At 43.9% G+C, this 22784-nt stretch overlaps 1 protein-coding gene across 2 annotated transcripts in view; it reads left to right on the plus strand.

The window, feature by feature from the left end:
* Positions 1–22784, plus strand: part of LRRC7 (leucine rich repeat containing 7) — a 439503-nt gene that overhangs the window by 366025 nt on the left and 50694 nt on the right. For both annotated transcript variants that reach the window (XM_038744743.1, XM_038744744.1), the window contains one exon: positions 9688–9780. In XM_038744743.1, the coding sequence (XP_038600671.1) occupies positions 9688–9780 (93 nt within the window). The remainder of the gene's footprint in view (positions 1–9687; positions 9781–22784) is intronic.

Below are 22784 nucleotides of genomic sequence, written 5' to 3' on the forward strand. Positions count from 1 at the left end.
TCTCACTCACTCAATTGTGAACGAACTGGAAACAGGCAACAGAAGGGAAGTTAGCCATCTCTCTTTTTAGGTGTCCTTGGACTGGCCCTACCCAAATAATAATAATAATAGTAATAATAATGGCATTTGTTCATTCATTCATTCAGTTGTATTTATTGAGCACTTACTGTGTGCAAAGCACTGTATTAAGCCCTTGGGAAGTACAAGTTGGCAACATATAGAGATGGTCCCTACCCAACAGCAGGCTCACATTTTTTAAGTGCTTACTATGTCCCAAGCACTGTTCTAAGGTCTGGGGGGGATACAAGGTAATCAGGTTGTCCCATGCGGGGCTCACAGTCTTAATCCCCATTTTCCAGATGAGGGAACTGATGCACAGAGAAGTGAAGTGACTTGGCCAAAGTCACACAGCTGACAAGTGGTGGAGCCATGACCTCTGACTCCCAAGCCCGGGCTCTTTCCTCAGAGCCACGCTTGGGGCTTCTGGCAGCTTATGCCTTCATAAACAACTCAGGGTTGTACACTAAATCTAAAGTAATGACCACTTTGTTCTCAAGCCTAGCTAACCCCGCTTTACACGGAGTCCCTATCTAAAATCAATCAATCAATCGTATTGAGCGCTTACTATGTGCAGAGCACTGTACTAAGTGCTTGAAAATGCTGGATTTTATTAGGCCCAGTCTTAATGACTGGCTTTCAGAGTAACGGTTTTCAAGATCACACTAAAGGCATAACCTTTAGCTGCCTAGCCTAGAGGAAAAAGACCGTGGGCTTGGGAGTCAGAAGGACCTAGCTTTTAATCCCGGTTCTGCCACTTTTCTGCTGTGTGACCTTGGGCGAATCACTTCTCTGTGCCTCAGTTACCTAATCTGTAAACTGGGCATTAAGACTGCGAGCCCCATGTGAGGCAGGGACTGTGACCAACAGGATTAACTTGTATCTACCCCAGCGCTTAGAACAGTGCTTGACACATAGTAAGTGCTTAACAAATAACATCATCATCATCAACAACAAATAAAATAATCCAGCCCAGTATTCTGTCTCCAACAGGTGCTTGCAGAAACTATCTAACATCTGCCCTTCATAATAATGAAGATAATGATAATTATGGTGTTTGTTAAGCACTTACTATGTGCCAAGCACTGTACCAAGTGCTGGGGTGGATACAAGCAAATCAGGTTGAACAAAGTCTTTTGCCCACATAGGGCTCCAGTCTCAATCCCCATTGTACCGATGAGGTGACTGAGGCCTAGGGAAGTGAAGTGACTTGCCCAGGGTCACACATCAGACAAGTGGCAGAGCTGGGGTTAGCACCCATGACCCTCTGACTCCTAGGCCACTGTTTTATCCACTACGCCATTGTTGGCCCCACCCAGGGGTGCCCAACTTTTTCTTCTGAGTGTGGGGTAGAAGGAGAAGGAACGTTGAAGGTGAGGGGAAAAGAAGAAAATGTGAGGGCATAAAGGGATAAAAGGAAGAGGGAGAGAAGAAGAAGAACCCAGGGAGGAGGAATATGAGAGGAGAGAGAGAGGAAAAAGGGGAGTGAGAAAGAAGAGGAGAGGACCTGAGTTCTATTCCCAGCTCTGCCACTTGCCCACTGGGTGACCCTGGGCAAGTCTCTTCAGTGTGCCTCAGTTTCCTCCTAAAATGGGGATCCAATACCTGTTCTCCCTCCTACTTTGACTGTGGGCCCCATGTCAGGCAGGGACTATATCTGCCCTGACTAACTTGTATTTACCCCAGCGCTTAGAACAGGGCTTGACATATAACAAGTGCTTAACAGATACCATAAAAAAGTCTCTGTGGCCTTCCTGTGGTGCCAATCCTATGAGGATGATGGTTCCTGTTACCCCCGCATGTCTCTGTGCCTTTCTTTCCACAGTCCGCCAGCCTTCCTAAATGTTGCGGCCTGTTGTTAATCATCATCAATCGTATTTATTGAGCGCTTGCTGTGTGGAGAGCACTGTACTAAGCGCTTGGGAAGTACAAGTTGGCAACATATAGAGACAGTCCCTACCCAACAGTGGGCTCACAGTCTGAAATTGTTAATTGTTGTTAATGGCTCCTGGATCCTCTTCCTCCCTCAAAGGGGTGTTGTAAGGAGAAATGAGCTAATTGGTAGGAAAGCATTTGGAGTAATGAAAGCCCTTTAAGAATGAGGGACCCCGAGGTGGACAATTTTCTCTTCAGATCTGATCATTCCGGTGAGGCCATTTGTCTTTGGGGCACAGCCTGGCCTGATACCTCTAATCAGGCCTTTCCCTGGGGAATCTGAGCTAGCAATTAAGGATTGTAGAAGGGTGTCTAAAGGCTCCTTAAAAATTTTGCTACGCAAAGGCACCTTTCTCAAATAACCCAAGGAATTCACTTTTACAGTTTAGTGTCTTAAAGAAATGGCAGTGCTGACTACAAATACTCTTGGAAACATACCCAGTTCTCACTAATTGGACTCAGTCAGTCAGGTAATCATATTTATTAGGTGCTTACTGTATGCAGAGCACTCAGTACTAAGCGCTTGGAAGAGTTCAGTATAACAATATAACAGACACATTCCTTGTCCACAACAAGTTTGCAGTCTAGATGGGAGTGCTGAGTAGGTGCAGACTTGTGCTGTTGAACTCAGCCTTTCCTACTTCACACACGTTTGCACAACTGCTCATTGCTACACAAGGGCCCACTGCTCACACTGTCATTCCAGCAATCAATCAGTCTTATTTATTGAACATTTACTGTTTTCAGAGCACCGTGTTAAGCAGTCAGGTTGGGCACAGTCTTTGTCCCACAACTGACTCAAAGTCTAAGTGGGTATTTATAGATGTATAAGGTATTTATACATATATATGCAGGTATTTCATAGATGAGGAAACTGAGGCCCAGAGAGGTTAAGTGGCTTGCCAGTGGCCACACAGCAAGTTTCAGAGCAAAGTTAGAGGCAGAAGACACTGTCCTGCCTTTGAGCAGCTTACGGCCTGGTGACGAAAGCAGGGAAAGGCAGACTGGGGAGGTGGGAGAAGGAAATGGAAACACAGTGAAGATGGGTGGGGGCACTGAAGATGAAGAGGAAAAAGGAGGAAATTGTTGAAATCCCCAAAATCCCTAGCTCCCTAATTCAGTACAGAAGGTTTGTTCCTTCCCAGTGTAAATGTAGAATATTAATGCCATCAAGCACACATCCTTAGGGTTCAATTTTGGGTGCCTGCTTTATATTCTGTTTCTGTTGCCCAAATTTTGTTCCAATCATAAAATGTTTCTCTTGGATGAAAAATCAGGATAAGCAACCTCAGGCAGGTTTAGGCATTATTGTATTATTTTTCTTATAGGCTACTGGAGTTCCTTGTATTTTTCCCCTTTGAAAACCCAGATTCCCAGAAACCAAGTAGAGAACAAAGATGAGCCAGACAGACGATGCTGCCCTAAAAAGTTACTGTTCTGGTGATGGCAAAATAAAGCAATGAGTAAAGTGCAAACTTTAGAATCTTTAATGGTGGAAAAAATGGTTAACAGATGATCTGAACAAAAAGGATGAGTGAAATGCAGTTATTTAAAGGTCAAAGATCAGTTAGATATTTGAAAATTTTAACATGGGATTCAGCCTTCTAAAAGTCAACACTCCATCGTCATAAGCAGTTCTGGAGACACATGAAAGGAAATTGTCAAAAGCGTGAAAAAGGACAAAACCTCCTCATGAAAAAAGTTACCACAAAAATGCTGTTGGAGAGAGACAGCATGAAAGCCAAAGTTGTTGACAGAGTACTCATAAAGAAAGGAGTCCCTCCTAGCTAAAACATATACATCCTCTTTCCTTTTTTTAATGATATTTGTTTATTAAGAAGGTATTAGGTGCCAAAGCACTTTGCTAAGTGCTGTGGTAGATGTGATTAGAGCAGACAGGATTCCTATCCCACCGGGGGTGTACAATCAAGAAAGATCATTTTAGTGGAGATGTTACCTCCCCTCCAATTCCCCCAACAGTTTGAGTTATCTAGGACTCTGGCCACTTCAATCTTCAATTAGAGTCAATCCCTAGAAGTTGTAGAAATGGTATTTACTGAGGTCACTGTGGGTGCAATGCGTTGTACTGAGCATTTGGGAAAATCCAGGCAGAACATGGACACATTCTCTGTTTATAATCTAATGGGGAAGGCAGACAAAAAAAAACACCTCGCAAATAAGCAGAATAAGCCCTAGATAGTGAACCCCCCAGCTCAATTCACCTTTTTTCCCTACACACGTACACACACACCCCAGTTCAACCATCATCTACAGGGAGGGAGGAGTGATGAGATCGGTTGAAGGATGAGTGAAAGGGAAGACGGAGCATGGTGAGAGGAAGTAATTGGGAAAGAAACTGGGAAAGGCGTTGAAGGCACTGCAGTACTTTCTATTCTCTTTAGTTCAATAACCTAGCTCAGTGCTTCAAATATCACTAGGCGGTATTGTCCCTACTTTCCTAGGTAACTAGAAAAACAAAGTAAAGGCACTTGCTTATGGCTCATGAGGAATATGTGACAGAGGAGTTACATGAGGAGATCCAGATACCAGAGCTACCCTCAGCCTTCTGGTCACGTAGGGATGGAAGACTGATTGAGAGATAATGTGGGTCGCCATTCATGCGTGGTACTAGGAACAAAATCCCAACTATCCCAGGGAGAAGTTGCCTTAGAAGCAAATGGGCGAATCACATTGAGAAAAAGGTAAAGTGTCTCCGTGATGGAGATTTAAATGAGTTTAAAAAATTGCATTAGTGAGGGAACTGAAGACATTGAATTTGAGGGGAAATAGACCCATTGGCAATGTCCATAGAGCTCCCAGCCATGAATCTTGGAGAGAAAGTCAGAAAACAATTTTGGTTCATTCAGTCATGTCCAGTTCTTTCAAGAGATCTCTGAGATTAACGATGGTCTGACCCCCCAGCCAGATGGGAAGAAGGAGTGGGAACTTGTTTGCTGTAAGGAACTCAGAAACAAGCCTGGCTCATTGAGGCTGGGCCTCTAAGCCCCACTGAGCCATTGAATAATAATAATAATGATGGTATTTGTTAAGTGCTTACTATGTGCCTAACACTGTTATGAGCACCAGGATAGATACAGGGTAATCAGGTTGTCCCAGTTGGGGCTCACAGTCTTAATCCCCATTTTATGGATGAGGTAACTGAGGTACCGAGAAGTGAAGTGACTTGTCTAAGGTCACACAGCAGACAAGAGGCGGAGCCAGGATTAGAACCCACATCCTCTGACTCCCAAGGCTGTGCTTTTGTCTCTAAGCCATGCTGCTTCAGCATGTCAGCAGCTGGCAGCAGCCAAAGAGGAGAGTCTTTGAATATGAACCAGTAGGAATAGGTGATGAGGGGGAAGGCAGTGGCGTTGGAGGTTGTGATGGTTACTGGAGCACACTAAGGGCAAGGAACGAGGAACACAGAAGAAGGAAGGAAAGGTGACACTAGTGGCTGTTAGGTAGTGTGGTGAGGAGATAAGTTTGGGATGGGAAGAAGCCATAATGGGGAGTGGCAGGGACACCAAAGAAAGTTTTGAGGGGAGAAAAGGTAGTCAACAAAAAGCTCCTTGGTAACAGACTTTTTCAATCAATCAATAAATAGCACTTATTGATCTCTTACTGTCAGGAGATCACTGTGCTAAGCGCTCAGGAGAGTCCAGTATAAGAGAGTTGGTAGATATGCTCCTTTCCCACACAAACTTACAGTCCTAACCTCTAGTGAACTGAAACGGGGAAATGAAATAACTCCTCGGACTACCTTCTGAGGGATGGTAGAGAGATAACCAATCCAAAGGCCCTCCGTGGGATCCGCAATTGATTGGCAGATTTGTCCACTCCCAGTTAGGAGAGTTTGCCATCTTCACAAGGATCAGAGCAGCCCATAGGCTCAGATTCCCTCCACTGACATTTGCGAGAGTGCCAGAGAAGATAATGAAGATGAATATGTGGGGAGAAATGCTTGCCGGCTCCGCCATTCAGGGAGCCCACATTTCCTGACCCCTCTGAGCCTGTGGGAGAAGAGGGGATGGTGCGGGGCCCTGGTGGATGGCCATACCTGGACCTATGCCCTCTTTGTCCAGTGGATAACTGGCATCTGCGCCTGCCCGTCAGGCTTGTGAATGTCCCTCTGACAAACAGCAAGAGAAGTTCTGTGAAATGGGTTAACAATCCAGGCTCCGACCAATGACATCACCTCAAAACATGTTCCTAATGACTGGAATTAGGCTTCAGAAGGCACCTCTTGTCTGCATTCCATATTTTTACCACATGTGAGAATAACAAATCTGCCATGAAATATGCACAGAAATCAGGATGGGCCTAATAAGATTCAGGCACTAATGAAGAGTGGAATACACTCTGCCCCTCAGGTCTATTGCCTTCCAGTTTAATTTTCATGGAAATCTGCATCTAAGGGAGAGCCCTGGGAGTATTTGCTGCAGGAAGATTCATGAACTCCCTCAGGTTTCAGATACAGAGAACGAGAGACTGTGAGCCCGTTGTTGGGTAGGGACCGTCTCTATATGTTGCCAACTTGTACTTCCCAAGTGCTTAGTACAGTGCTCTGCGCATAGTAAGTGCTCAGTAAATATGATTGAATGAATGAGAAAAGTAGCATGACCTACTCTCCCAAGCGCTAATTTAGTACAGTGCTCTACACACAGTAAGCACTCAACAAATATGACCAATTGATTGATTGATTGTCTGGAAAGAGCATGGGCCTGGGCTCTGCCACATACCTGCTGGGTGGCCTTGGACAAGTCACTTCACTTCTCAGTGCCTCAGTTCCCTCATCTGCAGAAGAGGGAATCAATACATGTTCTCCCTCCTACTTAAACCATGAGCCCCATGTGAGCCCCATGTGGGGCCTGATTATCTTGTACCTATCCCAGTGCTTAGTACAGTGTTTGGCACATGGGAAGTGCTTAACAAGTACTAATATGATCATTAATTTGTCAGTATTATTATCGATGAGGAGGCGAGAGAGGGGAATTGAACAGTATAAATGGGAACCATGGACGTCTTGCAAAACAAGTAGAGTTTCCCCAGCACTAAAGATTTTTGAAAACTAGTTACAGAGACATCACAAATGTTCTGAAAGTGGAAAAGAGAAAGAAGTCCTCTGAGAAAATAACATGCCATCACACAAGATGGGTTTCTGCGTAATACCGGCCTAATGAGAAAACAATTTTGCAATCTTCCGCTTGTGGATATCCCCATAGTTTAATTAAGGGGATGTGTTTTCATCAGGTAATGAGGTGTTTCAGATCAGTTGTATAAATGAACCACAAGCTAGTTTGCAAATAATTTGCTTTGTGAGCTGGGGATTTTTAGAAGCAAGTTTGGAAATGTTGGTATTTTTGTGTAAAGAGAAGTTAACCTGGAGACCCATCTTCCCAAACAATAAAGTAGAACCAACCCAAAGAAGTCAAGGCATCCAAAGACGGACAGGGAATGTGACCTTTTAGTGTCAGATTATACTCTCCCAGGTGCTTGGTACCGTGTTTTGCACTCAGGAAGTGCTCAATAAATATGATTGAATGAATGAATGAGGGCACTTAGTACAGTGCACTACATTGAGTAGGTCTGCGGGACCAAGAAATAGCATTATTACTCCAAGAAGGCTCCGCATGTAGGGAAGAGTTTCATTTCACTCCCATCATCACTGCCAATCCATGTCTGGAGTTTTATCTCTCAGCTATTTGGCTAGGAAAGTCTCGTTGCCTAATGGATAGCGCATGAGCCTGGGAATCAGAAAGACCTAGATTCTAATCCTGGCTCTGCCACTTGTCTGCTGAGTGACCTTGGGCAAGTCACTTCACTTCTCTGAGCCTCAGTCACCTCATCTGTAAAATAGGGATTAAGACTGTAAGTGGTTCAGGGACTGTGTCTGACCAATTATCTTGTATCTACCCCAGTTCTTAGTACAGTGCCTGTCTCATAGTAAGTGTTTAACAAGTATCATTAAAAAAATACAATATATGGCTATTTATCTCCATACATATAATTCAAATTTTCTCTTAAAACAACTTGTATTATCCAGGCTACCGACCGAATAAAGCTCAAAATGAACGGAAGAGATAGAACCATGACCTGAAAGCAGAATGAAAATGGGAATCATGTGGAAAAATCCCAGATTTTCATTCTGCTCATTTCCTCTAGGGTATCTGTGTTTATCAGTTCAAGGGAAAAAAACACTAAAACAAAATTACTCTTTTTCTCATTATTTGGTCTTTTGCTTCTTTGGAGAAGGGCCAAGCAGAATATTTTCAATCTGGAAAAATAACCCAAATTTTGGATTTAATTGTAGATCATCTGGGTGCAATGAAGAAGATTCAGGTTGTCTTCAATCTTCCAGCTGTGCCTTAAGGCTTTTCCCCTCACCTTCTGTTTTTTTTTTTTTAAAAAAAAGCGAAAAGAAAAACCTGTCATCAGCCAGAATTAAGTTCTTGTAGCATATTGGGTCCTTTGGAAGAAGCCAGAATGTTCCTTCTGGTTATCTCAGGCCATTATATTTTTATTATTGACTTTATTCTCAACCACTGCACAAAACCAGCACTATTTAGAACCATCAGTTTGAAGCATCCCCAGTTAATTTTGACCAAAACAGTTAGCTCAGTTTTCAAAAACTGGAAACTGAAAAAATGTGGAAATTAAAAATAGGTTAACAGGCTTGCTGTGTCCTGGTAAATTAGCCTTCCTCTGGAAATCTTCAACCCAAAAACAACAGTCACTTCCCCAGTGCAAGTCACATCCAGGATAGTTCTACCTCCCAGAAGCAAGGTCAACATTCCTAAAAGGAGTGGTAGCCTTTTCCCAGGGTCCTTCTGTGCTCCCATCTTGGACTCTTTCCTAGATTCCTGGATCTCTGCCTGTATTTCCTTTGGCTGGAGCCCTATGCCCAAGGAGCTGGTTATTTCCCGTAATGCTTTGAAGCCTCAATAATCAAGAGAAACCTTTCTTGGCTGGAGCTTAGTGTTTGGTCCTCAATAGCAGCCATGTGGAGGAAGCAAGACAACTCAAATGAGGAACAGGAAAGGAAAGCTCTGCCTTAACCACTGAGTAGTGGGATTCTCCCATAATGACTATTAGCCTGCCCACTCCTCCTCAAAGGGTCCAGTTCCAGGGGATTCTGGAAAATACGGTCCCTAGAAGAGAAAGGGTTACTGGAATAGGCTTCGTACACCTTCAATCCCTATGGTCCCAGTTCCATCTAGCAAGCAACGTTGCCTAGTGGAAAGAGCAGGGAGCTGGGAGTCAGAGGACCTGGGTTCTAATCCTAGTTCTGCAACTTGCCTGCTGTGTGACTTTGGGTAAGTCACTTAACTTCCCTGTGCCTCAGTTTCCTCATCTGTAAAATGGGGATTCAATCCTACTCCCTCCTACTCAAACTGTGAGCCCCATGTGGAATAGGATGGTATCCAACCTGAATGTCTTGTATCTACCCAGCACTTAGTACAGTGCTTGGAACATAGCACTTAACAAACACCATAATTATTAATGATTATTTTTATTAATTCTAGCACTGATTGCCCACTAAGTGCAGTACACTTATTTGGAAATTAGGAAGTAGAAAGTCAACATACTCTGACTTCTAAAAGCTTCCTATAAATTTGTCAAGAAAGAAGCACTTGATTTGATGATACTTTACTTTCATTTGGCTATTTGATGACCTTTTTCCCTCTTTTCACATAGTTTTGCGTGCGAATAGAAAAGAATCCTGGGCTTGGATTTAGCATCAGTGGTGGAATAAGTGGTCAAGGAAATCCATTTAAACCTTCTGACAAGGTAAGACGTGACTTTCTTACTAACTATTTTAATTGCTGAAAAAGTTTCCGGTTTTTGCTGTGTTGCACAAGGACAGTTAAAGCATTGATAAAATAATGTGTTTCATTCTTCCATTTAATAAACTGCACATATCCTTAGATGCTCCTTAGCTAGAGGTCAAATTCCACTAAATTGCTGAAAAAACTGAGTAATATAAACGTTTGTAATATTGTTATGATAAATATTTTGAGTTGAAATGAAAGCTATAATAATACTGGATTTTGGGGAAAAAAAAGCTGGGCATGACTTAGTATTAAGAGCCTCAGCCTGGGAGTCAGAAGGACTTGCGCTCTAATCCTGGCTCCATGATTTGCCTGCTATGTGACTTCGACAAGTCATTCCACTTCTCTGTGCTTCAGCTACCTCGTCTGTAAAAGTGCCCCATCTGTATAATCTTTCCCTTCTCCTCCAACCAGCTTGCTACCATGCTGATCCAAGCACTTATCATCTCCCAACTTAACTATTGCTTCAACCTCCTCGCTGACCTCTTTGTCTCCTGTCTCACCCCTCTCTATCTCATACTGCACTCTGCTACCAGATGGCTCTTCTAAAACAGCATTTAGTCCACATCTCCTCGCTTCTCAAAAACCTCCACATCACATAGGAACTCCTCACCCCCTGCCTTACCTCCCTGATCTTCTAGTAAAACCAAATGGGAACACTTCGCTCCTCTAATGCCAACCTATTCATTGAACCTTGATCTTATCTCTCTCACCACTTCCCCCTTCCTCCTTCTTTCCTGAAACTCCCTCTCCGTTCATGCCCAACAGACCACTACTCTCCCCACCTTCAAAGCCCTACTAAAATCACATCTCCCCTAAGAGACTTACCCTAAACCTCATCTCCCCTATTTTTTAATGGTATTTATTAAGTGCTTACTATGTCCCAGGTGCTGTACTAAGCTCTAGCACTGTACTATTTGCCCTCCCTTCTGCATTGCATAGGATCTACATTTGGTTCTATACCCCTTATGGAGTTGATATTCACCCCAGCCTCAGAGCACTTACGTACATGCAGTATGTTCTCCCATTTCCCTTTTCTGTCATTTGTCTTAATGCCTGTCTCCCCTTCTAGACCATAAACACCTTGAGGGCAGCAGTCATCTCTTTCAACAATATTGTATGGTACTGTCCCGAGTGATAGTACAGTGCTGTGCCCAAAGTAAGCACTAAATAGATGCCATTGATTGATTGATTGTTTGACAGATGATCCTCTTGTGTTTATGGAGAAGCTGAAGAAATGGGAGCGACATTTATCCATCCTCCAAATGTGTCACCATGCATCCATCCAACACCTATTTTACCTGTTCCTCTGCTCAATCGAATAGTATTTAGGAGAGAGCACAGGACATGTAGAAGACATGATCCTTGTACATAAAGAGCTTGCAATCTAACACCTGACAATCTCTGCTGACTTCCTGCTGGCATCAACTCTCTTCAGAAGTACATAAGGGGGGAAATGGATCACTTGTGTAATGGACATTCATTCAATCGTATTTATTGAACGCTTACTGCATGCAGAGCACTGTACTAAGCGCTTCGGAAAATACAGTACAACAGAGTAGATGTGATCCCTACTCACAAAGGGTTTACAGTCTACAAGGGGATACCGATTCTAAAATAGATTAGGTATAGGGGAAATAGCCAGTATAGTTGCCACAATCTGACTTTTCGCCTCTTGTTGAAGATGGTGATAATACTGATTTCTTTAATTATTAATGATTGTGGTATTTGTGAAGCATGTACTATGTGCCAAGCACTGTACTAAGAAATCCAAGTTCCACAAAGGGCCCGTAGTCCAAATAAGAGGGAGCCCAGGCACCGAATGCCCATTTCGCAGATGAGAGAACAAAGGCCCAGAGAAGCCAAGTGAATTGCCCATGGTCACATAGCAGGCAAGTGACAGAGTCGGAATTAGAACTCAGGTCCTCAGGCTCCCAGGCCTATGCTCTATGCATTAGGCTGTGCTGCTTCTCAAGTTCCTGTGGTATTCCCTCAGTTATCTATAGGTTGAGGAAGAGCCTGCGTGATTGCTTAAAGTCGATGTCTCCCTTCCCTGTCAGCCGACAGACAGAGAGACAGACAAAAGAATGGACGACTTGAGGTCCTGCCACCTTTTTTTTTTTATCTTTTTGGTAGAGTGACTGCTGAAAAGGATGGAGGAGCCATTCTGGAAGCTAGGAGCCTGTGTTCTGGAACATTCTGTGCAAATATTGTATTTGAGTTATTGCAGGAATTCTGGCCCCAAGTAGCAAACGAATAATGGGTTTTTTTTTCTCGCTCCAATTGGCAAAGTTTAATATTTCCAAAAAAACTCATACTTTCCCAACATTGTGAATCCAGATTACATTGCACTTTCTTTCATTAAAGCTGAAGCTCATTTCTAAGTAAAATCTTCATTCATTCATTCAATAGTATTTACTGAGTGCTTACTATGTGCAGAGCACTGTACTAAGCGCTTGGGAAGTACAAGTCGGCAACATATAGAGACAGTCCCTAACCAACAATGGGCTCACAGTCTAGAAGGTGGAGACAGACACAGTCCCTGTTTTTTTTTTTTTTTCATTTGTTTTTTGTACTTCCCAAGCGCTTAGTACAGTGCTCTGCACACAGTAAGCGCTCAATAAATACGATTGATTGATTGTTTTTGCTTTTTAGATATTAGTTAAGTGCTTACAGTGTGCCCGGCACTCTACTAAGCACTGGGGTAGATAGAGGATGATTGGGCTCGACACATTTCCTCTCCCACACAGGGCTCACAGTCTTAATTCCCACTTTACAGATGAGGTAACTGAGGTTCAGAGAAGTTAAGTGATTGTCCAAAGTCACACAGCAGACAAGAGGCAGAGCTGGAATTAGAACCCAGATCCTCTGGCTCCCAGGCTCATTCTCTTTCCCATAGGGCACTAGGCTTCTCTTTCCCTCTTGATGTCAACGTGACTTCATTTAACGATTCTCCACTTGGCATATAATATTGTAATTCAGTTCCATCACAAATGTTGGACATTTTAAATTTTCTGTTCTGAATGTGATTCTGCTAAGAGAGAATATCACCCCCTGGAATGAATGTATCTATACTGCTAATAGGTTTGATCTGGTAGTAGGTAAATTCAATTATAAACATGTCATTTGAATGTTACCAGTTCAATTGGAAATTTATAAATTAAGGGGCGGCAAGTTTCCTGTTGGCTGAAATTTAGCTGTAAATACTTTGATGGGGGGGTTTTTCTATTTTTTTTACTAAAAGGCCTAGTCAGTGTAAAGTTTCCTTAATGCTTTTAATCACTGCCCTTAACTCATCTTCTCTGATTAATATGATCGGTTTTAAAGTGCAACAGCAGTTATGCATTTTAGCATTTCAGTGATTTTTAGTTGAACTGAATATGACTCAATGACTCTCTAATATGTTTTAATTAAACTTGTGCAATAGAATTTCATTTCTGTAACACTACAGAGAAGACATTTCAATGTTCTCATCAATCAGTAACTGTTCAAGTACTTTACAGGCTGGAAAATATTTGAGTTATCACTTAATTGGTGTGCCTAATTTCTAATCTACAGAAGGTGCATAACTGATTGATCCATTTGAGCCTTATTCAATTTTTTTTATTTACATAGTGTTTCTTGACTGTGATATTGCACTCTGATGTGTACACTGAGATGGCCAATTTCAACCCCGATGCCCAGCCTGGTCAGAGAGGTCATTTTACTGGCCATTCAACAGCATGAGTGACTTGGTTAATTAGCTCTTCAGTAAGATTTAAAAAAACAAACAAACTCCTGACTTTGTTAAAACTGCCGTGTGGAATGAGAGAATAAGAGACATTTTCCTAAATCCATTGTACCTCTGTGGTCCTAAAACCAAGAATGCTCTCTCGCTTCTTCAGTAATCAGTAGGGAACTTCCAGGTTTTGTGGCAAAGGAGCTGGGACATCACCCCAAAAGCAGAGGGAGTTTCCAGGTGGAACGTCTCTGTGAAGGTGTCCACCTTCCTGCTCTTCTGGACGACCCATAAGTTGAACGTGTTGGTTTAATTAGCACTATATAGTCGATGGGAAAAACAGCCTTGGGATCTGCATGCTGGTTTGCATGTTTGTGGAACATTTGATTTCTGAGACCTGTGCTAATTTGGAGAAAATGAAGCATCATTTCACATTGCTCGGCTGCTAAGTAGATGATGGAGATGTTAATCAACAGAATGTTGGTAATTAGAATAGACAGTGATTTAGCCAGTGGATTAGCATTAGATAAGAAATATGCCAAAGCTCTTTGTTCAGGACTGCTTAACCTCTCTGTCAAACACCGTCTGAGCTCCCCGAAGGACCAACCAGCCATATGTGTGGTGGAGACCTTGTGTACAAGGTAGGGAGTGAGATCTAAATAATCTCTGTCCTCCCTTGGTGCCACAAGGCACATTGATGTCAGTGCCGGGCAATGTTCGCTGTCCAACTCTGAATCTGGCAGATAATAATAGTAATAATTATACAGTTCCAAGCACTGTACTAAACACTGGGATTTGATACACTATAAGCAGACAGAACACAGTCTCTGTCCCGAATGGGGTTCACAGTCCAAGAGGATGGGAGAACAAGTATTTTATCCCCATTTTACAGATGAGGAAATTGAGGCACAGAGAAGTTAAGAGACTTGCTCAAGGTCACACAGCAGGCAAGGGGTGGAACAAGGATTAGAATCCAGGTCCTCTGATCCCCTGGCCCGTGCTTTTTCCACAAGGCCACATTACTGCCCCTCCGTGCATCTCCATAGGAGGGAGACAGATCCATTTTGGGAAATTCCTTCCTAGAGAATGCCGGGCCAAACCAGGACCCTCTATCCCTCCCCTCTGCCTCCTACCAGCAAAGTATTGGTATAATTTAAATGGGATTACAGAGAGAGCCAAACATTTTGGAGAGGTTCCAATTCATGGACTAGCAAGCATCCTTTGGTCAACTCAGAAATCTAAGTACCGAGGATCACCCAAGCCTCAAGAATCATGATGACTCTGGATGTTCTAAAGCAATTCCCTGATAATTATGGCATTTTTAAGCCTTACTCTCTATCTACCTAGTTCTACAGAATAATCAGATCATGTGGTCCCTATGCCCCACTGGACGCACAGTTGAAGAAAGAGCGAGAACAGATATCTTATCCCCATTTTACAGATGAAGAAACTGAGGCCCAGAACAGATAAGTGATTTGCCCAAAGTCACGCAACAAGCCAGTAGAAGAACTGTGCCAGAACCTGGGTCTTCTGACTCCGAGCCCATGCTCTTTCAACTAGGCTAGGGTTTCGTCACCTAAGCCTACTTTGCACAAAATGCTTGTTTGGGACAAACAGGAGGATAAAGGGCCCCTGACTCCCTCCCTTAAGGGTCAATTCACTGTGGCGTTGGATTGGGGCTATCAGGAGTGAGTCTGGAGCAGCCTCATTTTAGCTCATCCAACCTCCCGAGGATTCCACTCAAATGGATGGGAAGATGAGTCCACTCACAGCAAGTCCTTCACCCAGTTGCCTAGACCTCCCGCCCAACGACAACCTGCTCCGCTTTCTTCGCTGTGCCGGATGAATGGGTTTAACAGATCCTGGATTATTATCCAGGACAATAAGGAGGAAGAATAACAAGAAAAGAACAAAAGCAGTTGTATTATTGCAGGAACCTTCACCTGAACAACCCCAGTGGGTCCAGAATTGTCTTTTCAGGTTCTGAGAGAAGACTGCAGCACACTGGTAAAGTGTGGCCGGACATAGGCTGCCATTTGGACAGAGGACTGGTTCTGCAAGAGAGATCAGCTTGGGTAGCATCATGCGGTTTGTGGAGGATTCAGGGAGTAATCAGGGTGATTCTTCCTGCTTAAGAATAATAAAAATAATAATAATGGTATTCGATAAGTGCTTACTATAATAATGATGGTATTTGTTAAGTGCTTGCTATATGCCAAGCATTGGAGTAGATACAAAGTAATCAGGTTTCCCACGTAGGGCTCACAGTCTTAATCCCCGTTTTACAAATGAAGTAATTGAGGCACAGAGAATAATAATAATAATTATGGTATTTGTTAAGCACTTACTATGTGCCCAGCACTGTTCTAAGCACTGAGGTAGATACAAGGTAATCAAGTTGTCCCACATGGGGCTCACAGTCTTAATCCCCATTTTCCAGATGAGGTAACTGAGGCACAGATAAGGTAAGTGACTTCTAAGCATCAGGCAGAAACTCCTCACCCTCAGCTTCAAGGCCTCACCCCGTCCTACCTCACCTCCCTTCTCTCCTCCTACAGCCCAGCCCGCACCCTCCGCTCCTCTGCCGCTAATCTCCTCACCGTGCCTCATTCTCACCTGTCCCGCCATCGACCCCCGGCCCACGACATCCCCCTGGCCTGGAATGCCCTCCCTCCCAACATCTGCCAGGCTAGCTCTCTTCCTACCTTCAAGGCCCTACTGAGAGCTCACCTCCTCCAGGACGCCTTCCCAGACTGAGCCCCCTCCTTCCTCTTCCCCTCATCCCCCTCTCCATCCTCTCTGTCTAACCTCCTTCCCTTCCCCACAGCACCTGTACATATGTATATATGTTTGTACTTATTTATTACTCTATTTTACTTGTACATATCTATTCTATTTATTTTATTTTGTTAATATGTTTGGTTTTGGTCTCTGTCTCCCCCTTCTAGACTGTGAGCCCACTGTTGGGTAGGGGCCATCTCTATATGTTGCCGACTTGTACTTCCCAAGCGCTTAGTACAGTGCTCTGCACACAGTAAGCGCTTAATAAATATGATTGATTGATTGATTGATTGACTTGCCCAAAGTCACACAGCTGATAAGTGGTGGACCTGGGATTAGAACCTACGACCTCTGACTCCCAAGCCCGTACTCTTCCCACTAAGCCATGCTGCTTCTCACTGTGTGTTACTCTTCTACGCACTGTGGGAGATACAAGTTAATCCATCAATCAGTCTGTCAGTGGTATATTTTGAGCAGCTACTGTGCGTGCAAAGCACTCTACTAAAAGATCAGGAGAGTTCGGTAAAACAGAGCTGGTAGACAAGATCTCTTCTCACAAGGTGCTTACAGTCTAGAGATACAGTCTCTGCTGCATGCGGGCTCACAGTCCAAGTATTCCCCATTTTACAGATGAGGAAGCTGAGGCCCAGAGAAGGGAAGTGGCTTGCCCACTGTCACCCAGCAGGCAAATGGCAGGACTGGAATTAGAACCCAGGCTGTCCGACTCCCCAGGGCCCCACTCTTTGCACTAGGCCAGGCTGCTTCTCTAGCTTACCATGGTTACAAGTCACAGATTGAGTGTCTTTTCAGCTAAATAGAATAATAATAATAATAATAGCATTGATTGATTGATTGATTGATTAAGCACCTACTGTGTGCAAAGCACTGTTCTAGGTGCTGGGGAGGTTGCAAGGTGATCAGGTTGTCCCACGGGGGGCTTATAGTCTTAATCCCCATTTTACAGATGAGGTAACGAGGTAACTGAGGCCCAGAGAAGTGAAGTGACTTGCCCAAAGTCACACAGCTGACAGTTGGCAGGGCCGGGATTTGAACGCATGACCTCTGACTCCAAAGCCCGTGCTCTTTCCACTGAGCCATGCTGCTTCTTTATTTCTGGTGCATGTGCTCTATGGAGAGCGCTGTTAAGCAAGTTTATTGCTTACAAACTAGGCTGGCTTAACTCTAGCAAACCAAAGATTTGCTTACAGTAAATTGATTACAATTTGAAAATGTGGTCTGGATTGTTGTGTTATTGATAAACCCCCTCTGCTCATTATGGAAGGTCATTCATTTCGGCAATTCAACATCAAAATCCATTTCTTCTTACTGCGGCCATTTCTGAGAGAAACCCATAGTAATAATAGTAATTATAACAGTTATGGTATTTGTTAAGTGCTTACTATGTGCCAAGCACTGTACTAATCTCCAAGGGGTAATCAGGATGGACACAGTCCGTGTCCTACGTGAAGTTCACATTTAAGGTGGAGGGAGAAAAGGTATTGAATCCTCATTTTACACATGAGGAAACTGAGGTACAGAGAAGTCAAATGACTTGCCCAAGGTCATACAGCAGGAAAAGTGGGGAGCTTGGATTAGAACTCAGGTCCTCTGACTTCAAGCCCCATGCTCTTGCCACCAAAACATGCCATGGCTTAAGAGATTTTTAAGAGTGGATCACATATGAGCCCGTAGTTGGGTAGGGACTGTCTCTATATGTTGCCGACTTGTACTTCCCAAGAGCTAAGTACAGTGCTCTGCACACAGTAAGCACTCAATAAATACGACTGAGTGAATGAATATGACAAGTCGTATTTGTAGGGAGAGGAGGGATTAGAAGAACAGCCATATGTGGAAATAACCCAACTGAGGACTGATAGCATGACCTAGAAAAGACACGGGACATCAACCACTCAGTAGCATTTAGAAGATAGCTACCTGTGAGGGGGGATGTTTTGAAACACTTCTAACCAGGATTTTAGTGAATACTGAGGACACATTTCCCCACTCCTCAAGAAACTCCAGTGGGCGCCCATCCATCTCTGCATCAAACAAAAACTCCTAACTATTGTCTTTAAAGCACTCCGTCACCTTGCCCCCTCCTAATTTTTTTTGATAGCATTTATTAAGCGCTTACTATGTTCAAAGCACTGTTCTAAGTGCTGGGGAGGATATAAGGCAATCAGGTTGTCCCATGGGGGGCTCACAGTCTTCATCCCCATTTTACAGATGAGGTAACTGGGGCCCAGTCACCTCACTACTCTCCTACTACAACCCAACCAGCACACTTGGCTGCTTTAATGCTAACCTTTTCACTGGGCCTCGATCTCGTCTATCTTGCCACCAACCCTTCGTCCACATCCTGCCTCTTTCCTGGAACACCATCCCTCCTCAAATCCCCACCTTCAAAGCCTTATTGAGGGCACATCACCTCCAGGAGGCCTTCCCTGACTAAACCACACTTTCCTCTTCTCCCACTCCCTTCTGCATCACCCTGACTTTCTCCCTTTGTTTATCCCCTCTCCCAGCCTCACAGCACTTACATACAATTCTGTAATTTGTTCATTTATATTAATGTGTGTCTCCCCCCGACCATACTGTAAGCTCATTGTGGCAGAGAATTGCCTGTTTGTATTGTATAAGCACTGTACTAAGCACTGGGGTGGAATCAATAAAAATGGGGTTGGACACAGACCCAGTCCCACATGAGGCTCCCAGTATTTTATTTTGTTAATATGTTTTGTTTTATTGTCTGTCTCCCCCTTCTAGACTGTGAGCCCACTGTTGGGTAGGGACCGTCCCTACATGTTGCCAACTTGTACTTCCCAAGTGCTTAGTACAGTGCTCTGCACATAGTAAGCGCTCAATAAATACGATTGAGTGAATGAATGAATGAATTCCTGTTTTACGGATGAGGTAACTGGGTCACAGAGGAAATAAAGTGATTTTCCCAAGGTCACAGAGCAGACAAGTGGCAGAGCTGGGATTATAATTGTTGTATTATACTCTCCCAACTGCTTAGTACAGCGCTCTGCACACAATAAGCACTCAATAAATATGATTGAAAAAATGAATGAATGAACGAATGCCCCAACAGTGGGTAGGCATAGGTGAGGGCGAAGTGAGCACAGGTCAATCTGCCACCAAGGAAGGGTCTGGGTTGCCCGAACAGGTTGCCCCAAGCTGTTGCCCAGAAGAGGGTAAGGAGTAGAGCCTTCACTTTGGCTCCCACTGCTTTGGCCATCCTTTCTGACGCCATGGGCCCACCAGGCTCAAATCCCGGGGCCTAGAATAACAGCCTGGGGCCTGGGACAGGGGATTCATGTTAAAAGCGAGGCCGTGGGCCCCAGCAGCCAAGATAGAGCAGGGGCTGGCAGGCCAAGTCCATCCAGGCACTTGCAGACCCTCCCTGACAACATGGGGCGAGGGCCGGCCAAACGGGACGTCACTGCAGCAAAAAGTTTTCCAGCTGTAACTGCCATTCCATTTTTCTCAGCAGAGCTGAGTTCTGGCCCTTTCCAGCTTACTTTCCACACTGACATGCATTATTTGCAGAGCTCTTTACTAAGCGTTTGGGAGAGTATGATAAAAGGGAAGCATTATGGCCTACTGGATACAGCACAGAAAGATCTACATTATAATCCCAGCTCTGCCACTTGTCTGCTCTGTGACCTTGAGAAAATCACTTTATTTCCTCTGTGACTCAGTCACCTCATCTGTAAAATGATGTATATACCTGTATATATGTATATATGTTTGTACATATTTATTACTCTATTTTATTTGTACATATCTATTCTATTTTATTTTGTTAGTATGTTTGGTTTTGTTCTCTGTCTCCCCCTTTTAGACTGTGAGCCCACTGTTGGGTAGGGACTGTCTCTATATGTTGCCAATTTGTACTTCCCAAGCGCTTAGTACAGTGCTCTGCACATAGTAAGCACTCAATAAATACGATTGATGATGATGATGATGATGTAAAACAGGAATTCATTCATACATTCATTCAATCGTATTTATTGAGCGCTTACTGTGTGCAGAGCACTGTACTAAGCACTTGGGAAGTACAAGTTGGCAACATGTAGAGACGGTCCCTACCCAACAGCGGGCTCACAGTCTAGAAAGGGGAGATAGACAACAAAACAAAACATATTAACAAAATAAAATACTGGGAGTCTCATGTGGGATTGGGTCTGTGTCCAACCCCATTTTTATTGATTCCACCCCAGTGCTTAGTACAGTGCCTGGCACATAGTAAGCACTTAACAAATACCACAGTTATTTTGATTATTATTATTAATAAAAGAAGACACAATCCCTGCCCACAGTGCCCTTACAGTCTAGCAGGGAAGATGGGTATGAAGTTATTTACAATATTACATATTTTAAATTATACATTATAAATTATTTATTTAATATTAATGTCTGTCTCCCCCTCTAGACTGTAAACTCATTACGGGCAGGAAAAGTGTCTGAGCACGAACCTGAGAGTCAGGAGGACCTGGGTTCTAATCCTGGCTCTGCCTCATGTCTGCTGTGTGACTTTGGCAAGCCACTTAATAATAATAATGGCATTTATTAAGCGCTTACTATGTGCAAAGCACTGTTCTAAGCGCTGGGGAATTTACAATAATAATAATAATGTTGGTGTTTGTTAAGCGCTTACTATGTGCAAAGGACTGTTCTAAGCGCTGGGGGGAACACAAGGATATGAGGTTGTCCCATATGGGGCTCACAGTCTTAATCCCCATTTTACAGATGAGGGAACTCAGGCACAAAGAATTGAAGTGACTTGCCCAAGGTCACACAGTAGACATGTGGGGGAGGCGGGATTCGAACCCATGACCTCTGACTCCCAAGCCTGTGCTCTTTCCACTGAGCCGCGCTACAGGTGATGAGGTTATCCCAAGGGGGGCTCACAGGCTTCATCCCCATTTTCCAGATGAGGGAACTGAGGCCCAGAAAAGTGAAATGACTTGCCCAAAGTCACACTGCTGACAATTGGCAGAGCTGGGATTTGAACCCACGACCTTTGACTCCAAAGCCCAGGCTCTTTCCACTGAGCCAGGCTGCTTCTCTGTGCCTCAGTTACCTGATCAGTAATATGGGAATTAAAGTGTGAGCCCCATGTGGGACAGGGGCTGTGTCCAACCTGATTAACATGTATCTATCTCAGTGCTTAGAACAGTGCCTGGTACATAATAAGTGCTTAGCAAGTACCATAATTATTGTTATTATTAACTATGTTGTACTCTTCCAAGCACTTTGTACAGTGCTCTTCACTTAGTAAGTGCTCAATAAATATCATTGATTGATTGATTGATCCTCATCTGTAAAAAGGACATTGAATGTCTATTCTCCCACCACCTTGGACTGTGAGTCCTGTGTGGCCAGGGACTGTTTCTGATCTGATCAGATTAGATTGCATCTACCCAAGCATTTAACACAGTGTTTGGTACATATTAAGGGCTTGACAAATGCCACTTTTGTTATTATTATTGTTGTGAAGAAGGAAAAAAAGGAGAAGGTGAAGGAGAAGAAGAAGAGGAAGGGGAGGGGGAAGGTGAAGAAGGAAAAGGGAAAGAAGAAGGAAAAGAAGAAAGGGGAAGGGAAGAAAAAAGGGAAGGGGAAGTGGAAGAAGGAGAAGAAGAAGAAAAGGAAGAATGACTCATATAATATGATACATGCAAGAGTACAAGAAGAAGGAGTGTGAAAATAGGAATATCACAGCAATGTGCCTCCTGACCAACTCCAGAGAAGCTTCAGAAAGAAAGGGATTTGGGCTGCTAGAGAAAGGAAACCTGGTTGTGAAGGAAAATCCTACAATGAACCAACTAACCACCAGTATCTTGAGTGAAAGCCAGTTCCTCACTGTAAATCAATCAATCAATCATATTTATTAAGCGCTTACTGTGTGCAGAGCACTGTATTAAGCGCTTGGGAAGTACAAGTTGGCAACATATAGAGACAGTCCCTGCCCAACAGTGGGCTCACAGTCTAAAAGGGGGAGACAGAGAACAAAACCAAACATACTAACAAAATAAAATAAATAGAATAGATGTGTACAAGTAAAATAAATAAATAAATGGAGTAATAAATATGTACAAACATATATACATATATACAGGTGCTGTGGGGAAAGGAAGGAGGTAAGATGAGGGGGATGGAGACGGGGATGAGGGGGAGTGGAAGGAAGGGGCTCAGTCTGGGAAGGCCTCCTGGAGGAGGTGAGCTCTCAGCAGGGCCTTGAAGGGAGGAAGAGAGCTAGCTTGGCGGATGGGCAGAGGGAGGGCATTCCAGGCCCGGGGGATGACGTGGGCCGGGGGTCGATGGCGGGACAGGCGAGAACGAGGTACGGTGAGGAGATTAGCGGTGGAGGAGCGAAGGGTGCGGGCTGGGCTGGAGAAGGAGAGAAGGGACGTGAGGTAGGAGGGGGCGAGGTGATGGAGAGCCTTGAAGCCCAGGGT

This window comes from Tachyglossus aculeatus, chromosome 4 (genome assembly GCF_015852505.1).
Source record: "Tachyglossus aculeatus isolate mTacAcu1 chromosome 4, mTacAcu1.pri, whole genome shotgun sequence".
NCBI lineage: Eukaryota > Metazoa > Chordata > Mammalia > Monotremata > Tachyglossidae > Tachyglossus > Tachyglossus aculeatus.